The sequence below is a fragment of the Rhinoderma darwinii genome, chromosome 9, assembly GCF_050947455.1.
Source record: "Rhinoderma darwinii isolate aRhiDar2 chromosome 9, aRhiDar2.hap1, whole genome shotgun sequence".
NCBI classification, from domain to species: domain Eukaryota; kingdom Metazoa; phylum Chordata; class Amphibia; order Anura; family Rhinodermatidae; genus Rhinoderma; species Rhinoderma darwinii.
The window spans coordinates 91,476,868-91,482,867 of record NC_134695.1 but is presented as its reverse complement, the minus strand read 5'-3'; the positions used below and the strand labels follow the sequence as shown (position 1 = coordinate 91,482,867).

Here is a 6,000-nt window from a genome sequence, read left to right as displayed (position 1 = left end):
TCTATTTCTGTTTACATTGTATCAAAATAGAGTGATTTGTGTTTAGTTTATAGGATCAGGGAAGGAAATGCTCAGCACTGGCCATAGTGATTATAAAAGGGGGATTTAATACAATCTATAAAGGAGGTGATTGCTAGAGGCGTCTACCTAATGTAAAGCTTCACAATCTGGGGATATGCTGTGATGAAATGCACCTTGTAAAGCCATTGGCTCTGGTCACCAGCCTCTATCCAATGCTTTACTGATGATGCTGCTGATCTATTTGGGAAGTTGGTTGGCTCTGAACGAGAAGCCTATTCTCACAGTGCAAATATGCACAGAGCAGCCTTGGTGTATGTGTAATCCAAGCTCCAGTCTCTTCTAAACCTGGCAAAATGGATCACAAATCTCAAGTCACCCTGTCCCTGCTGCTGTCCCAGGTAAGAGCTGATCTTCCTTCACTGCCTCATACATTGTGCTGCTGTAGAAAATGTATTTTCATTGCTTTTCTTCTTCCCATTGATGCATTCACTGCCTATGTGGATGGCAAGTGAGGATAGTGAGCAAAGGCAAGCAGGACCTTACAGGGTGCTTAATGGGGTGCAGATTTTGCTGGATCCCCCCTCCCTCTTGGGAAAGGACTCTCCTTATTTTGAATCTCATGCCCTCTCCTTAAAGTTGATGGGATCTAAAGTGTGGGTGCTGTTTTTTTGGGGGTCATGTAACACCCCACCCTACTGTCTGGATCCCCTTTGGAGATGAATACCCTGTTCCCTGCTGAAAGCTGCATCTTATTAGTATGCCTAGGATACATTGCATTGGCATCCCCCAGAGTGGGGGGCACAGTCCGGTGTAGATTTCAAGTTGGCAGCATGCAGTGTGGTTATTTCTGGATTGCTGAGCCTGTGGATTGCAAGGACATCATTCCTACAGAAGTTTGCATTGGGAAGAATATCAGCATCACTCCCCTGGATCCCTGGAGATGCCAACATGCATTTTGCTATGGTCATGGTGTATTATGTTGCACCCCTCACAAAGTAGCTTGTTGCATAGTTATTAGCAGGGCTTTGTGTATTCTCCCTGCTCAGAATATTGTATATCCCCCCTTACTGCAGCAGTGAGAGAGACCCCCATACTCCAGTATAACAGCTGAGCCGCCTCCATTCACAGCACATCTCTCCCTTCCTTCCATGCTCAGCCCCCAGGTCCTCCTATTCCTGTGGAATAACATACACTTGTCATCTGAGCCTTTGTGCTGCTCAATCCTTATATTTTGGGTGGTTACAAAAATCCCATCACCCCCTCTTTGTAGATCACCCCGAAATGATCATGCAGATTGTATAGCTAATCAACCCTGCTGCATTTCGATTACATTTTACTTTACTGTGTAAGTTTGTGTCATCAAAATGTATAGAAAAAAATTGCAAGCTCCTGTGCCCAGTATATTGAATGTGTTCTACAATAGATTGCAAGCTCCTGTGCCCAGTGTAATTGTGTTCTACAATAGATTCCAAGCTCCTGTGCCCAGTGTAATAGCTGTGTTCTAGAATAGATTGCAAGCTCCTGTGCCCAGTGTAATTGTGTTCTACAATCGATTGCAAGCTCATTTGCCCAGTGTAATGATTGTGTTCTATAATAAATTGCAAGCTCCCCTGCATAGTGTAATAGCTGTGTTCTGCAATAGGTTGCAAGCTACTGTGCCTAGAGTAATGATTTTATTGTAAAAAAAAGTTTGCAAGCCCTGGTGCTCAGCGTAGTGACTGTGCTCTACAATAGATTGCAAGTTCCTGTGCTCAGTGTATTGATTTAATTGTAAAATAGATTGCAAGCTCCTTTGACCAGTATAAAGATTGTGTTGTAAAATGGACTGCAAGCTCCTGTGCCCAGTGTAATGACTGTGTTCCACAATAGATTGCAAGCACCTGTGCCCAGTGTAGTGACTATGTTCTATAATAGATTGCAAGCTCCTGTGCCCAGTTTAGTGACTATGTTCTATAATAGATTGCAAACTCATGTGACCAAGTATAAGGATTGTATTTGTAAAATGGACTGCCAGCTCTTGTGCCCAGTGTAATGGCTGTGTTCTAAAAGATTTCAAGCTCCTGTGCTCAGTGTATTATTTTTTATTGTTAAATAAATTGCAAGTTCCTCTGACCAGTGTAATGATTGTGATGTAAAATGGTCTGCAAGCTCCTGAGTCTAGTGTAATGATTTTATTGTAAAATAGATTGTAAGCTCCTGTGTCTAGTGTAGTTGTCAAACATAACTCCTGTGTAAAGTTTAATTATTTTTTTGCGTTATAAAATAGAATGTTAGCTCCTGTGTCTAGTGACTAGATCCATATAAGTAGTGTGACCTGCATTGGGGTCTGTGAATTGTATACTGTACATGTCTATGCATGCAGGTTGATATGGCATGGGTGGAGAAGGGTTAAGTGCAGCTCAGCACTGGAGATGGCATTGAAAATATGGGAAGATGTACAGATGAGTGGAATATGAAGCAGTCAGTCAGGTAACAGAGATTATTATTTATTGCTGGGAGCAGTAATGAAAACCATCAGAGGAGTCATAAGGAAAGCCAAGCGGTGCAGACATACAGGACGTGCTGGTACAGCCTATGGCACCCTGATTCTGGGGTCCTGCTGGGTAAGGAGGGTGCTGTCAGGAGGTACAGAGCAATTCTGAGAAACCGTCCTATGGACTCCCACCGGATCTGCACCTTTCTGTAGTATATTCACTACTAGCACGTGGCAATGAAAGGGTGAAATGGAATCATGTAGGAGGATACAATGTAGAGAAGATATGGAGTGTCAGATAACTTTCCCAGTCATATAGGGAATCTAGTGATAATCATATGCTATGTGGCTCTTAGGATGTGATATAGTCATATAATAGGTGGGTGTAATGGAGGGGAATGTAGGATGAACATTTACTGTAAATTTATTCCTAAGAGCTTCCATCTGGATGTAGGTAGCTGTCATGTTATAATCTACAAAAAGAACAACCGCCCATTGGGTTAAGTGTTCTGTAATATAGTAAAGAGCCCAATAGGTTGAGTGTTGGCAATCAAATACCCTGGCCAAGGTAGAGTGGTATGTTAATGCCACCCCCAGCACCCAGGTACATGCCCCACTAGCTTTGCCCCTGTCCTGGGTATAAATCTTTTGTGACATTGTGTCTTTGTCACTGGGAAGCGCTATCCTTAGGTGATCCCTAGTAAAGAACATAATACTGAATACAAGGGAGGGATAAATGGTCAAGATACGGGATATTGATGGAAGCTTAGTCATGGAAGGGTTAAATGTAACTTCTCATGGGACATGAAAATTCTAAGATCTTCCTCTATGTCTGAGCCCGATCCCAAAAGTATCCTAAAATATTTATGTAGCAGAGCTGAATTTGTCACTTTACTCGTTGGGGTTGCATTGTCCTTGCATCAGAAATCCTTGACGTAAAATATTGCAGCCGGTTTACCTCCAGTTATGTGCAAAGTGACACATTGTAATATCAAGCTAACTCAGCCCTGCTACACCTGACAACCTCAGCTCTGCTACGCCTGTGTATTGGCTTGCGTGCGTATTTACAGCAGTAACCCAGTTGTGAGCAGCTACAAAGTGGTGCATACGTTTCTTCCGTTTGGGAATTGTGAGGTCAGGCTTTGGGTTCGCCATCAATTGGGGGGGGGGGGGGTTCTGTAAGGAACCGAAGTGTTTATTCTGCGCAAATCTTCATGAGATTGCAGATCCCAGGAGCCAACCTGAGAGATTGTAAGCCCTGATGTGCAATTACGTGGATACGGAGAAGGTGCACCGATTATCTGTGAGTCGCCGTGCGTCTGAGTGTTCTGGCATCTTGGTTCTTCTGTAGTCACATAAAGCTTCTCATTACAGAGTTGGGTTGTGGCAGAGCGGCATATGCAGTGATATTATTAGTGTATGTACCCTTACTCGGCAGTTACACACATACTGGCACCTACCCATCACCCTCCTACAATATATATATCAGCGGAACATAAAACTAATCCATATACCTGTGGGTTGTACTTATATACTGCCCTAGGACGGTGCCAGGAATGCCAACATCTTACAACGTTTTATTTATTGATATTAAAGGACCAGTTTAGGCTACATGGGTTAAGTGTCCGGTAGCGGTTGTTGACTCTCTATAGGAACCTATAGCCCAGGAAAAACTGTCCAAGAGAGTATATACATGGTTCACAATGGCCAACTGATGGACATCCAGGGTGCCAACTCTCATGGTGGCTCCTGTGCTGTCCCATCAGTGAACTCACCCTTGACGTGGCTTCTGCCCCTTGACCAACAGTATAATGAAACAAGAATAGTGACAGCGCAGTGTGTACATGGCCTTATGGAAAGACTGTCACCCACAGAGGTCCTGGTGTTAAAGAGTAATAGGGAGGTTACTTGTATTGAAAGAATATAAAGTAGGACTAATAATACTAGACGATTGTTGGCCATAGACATACAACCATTGGCACCATAAACCTTGCCCTAGTCAAAGGATGGCCAAAAATATCTGTTGTCCGTCTTCTGTGCCGGATTTAGAATCAGTTCCTCATCAGTGCAATGATATATCTAGTTCAGTGGTAGGGAAATAGTCAACCTCTCCAGTCTACGGGCATGGGTCTACATTGGCTACGTAGAGTTGGTCATGGGGGCACTTTGAAACTGTCTTTGCAACCTTAAGTACGTCTACAATGGAACACGACTCATTGGTAATTGCACTTGGTTTGCTGGATTCCTCTTCACCTTCCAGATCCATTTCTCCTTGTATACAGACTTTGTGCCCATTGTATGTTGGCATTAGGCACAGCTGAAGGTTTGTCTCCATGAACCAGTGGTCTGCGATCGGTGGCTTTCTAGCTGTTGAGAAAATGCAACTCCCAGCATGCCCGGAGAGACGCAGCCATCCTAGTAAGTCTTAAAGTATAATGGTTCATTACAGATGTTGGAACAGGGCGTGGGAGCGTCAGTTCTTCTGCCCACCATTCTAGTAATGTACTGTAAACACAATTAGGATAATTTAATTGCTGGAAATCAAACCTTTCTGAATCAGAACATCCAGCGTGAGTCACTCCGCCGGTAAGGCATTCATGTGATCTGGATTTAACTCTGTATAACCTGGGATTAGTTATTACGCTCATACTTGTAATCAAGACTGGGACATGGATGTTTCACTGAAGCTGCATCCCCTTCCTCTCCCCTCTCCCTTGTTTTGTATTTATGGTTTTACACCACATGGATTTTTTGGGGGGACTGAGGAGGTTTACAGGGAGACTGCAGGAAGGGAAAGGTGAACTACGGGCTGCTGAAAACGGAGAAAGATGCAACTTTTTCCCTCTGTCTGTGCTTTTTGAGGAGACCAACAAAACATGATCTACTGATGAAGCCCAAGGGCGTGACTGAACTTTCCACCTATGGTTTATAATATTTGCCATGCAACTACTGTGGCATTGTGGGTGCTCTAGAGTATATATAATGAGTGATTTATGTGTTCTAATAAGAAGCACTGAATAGCGGAAACCAAGTGTATTACTGGAAGCTCAAATTACTACACCCAGTGTCTAAAATCCACTTTAATGCAACTTGGTAGAGGATAGTTTTACTATACAAGCCCCTCAGATGTGCACTCTCTCTATACACCTATTACCAATGCATTAGCGCTCCGGTAGCTATGAGACTTGAGGTTTTGCCTTCTTCTGATGTATCCCATTTCATATAAAGGATGATAATGGTGTATTAATATGACATATTCCATGTTCCGATAGGTAGGGTTGAGAAGGTAGAACTAGAAGTGAGCCAAATACTAAAAAATGATTCCAAAATAACCTCATGGAAGTAAAGGGCTATTAAGCTTTGGTGGGACTTTCTGACTCCTTGAGAACTTAACCCCAATATCAAGCAACCACTAAGAAAATGACTCCCAACCTCGTGGAATAGTCCTTCAATGGTGAGACTAATACAGGGGCAAATGTCGGACTGTAGTGTCATCAAAATGTATG

The 6,000-nt window shown here is 43.2% G+C and overlaps 1 protein-coding gene across 1 annotated transcript in view; it reads left to right on the top strand.

The window, feature by feature from the left end:
* The first annotated feature begins 217 nt into the window (after positions 1–217).
* The window catches only part of CDH13 (cadherin 13), a 475,876-nt gene continuing 470,093 nt past the window's right edge, over positions 218–6,000 (top strand). The window contains exon 1 of the mRNA XM_075838471.1: positions 218–419. Within this exon, the coding sequence (XP_075694586.1) occupies positions 375–419 (45 nt within the window). The 5' untranslated portion in view covers positions 218–374. The remainder of the gene's footprint in view (positions 420–6,000) is intronic.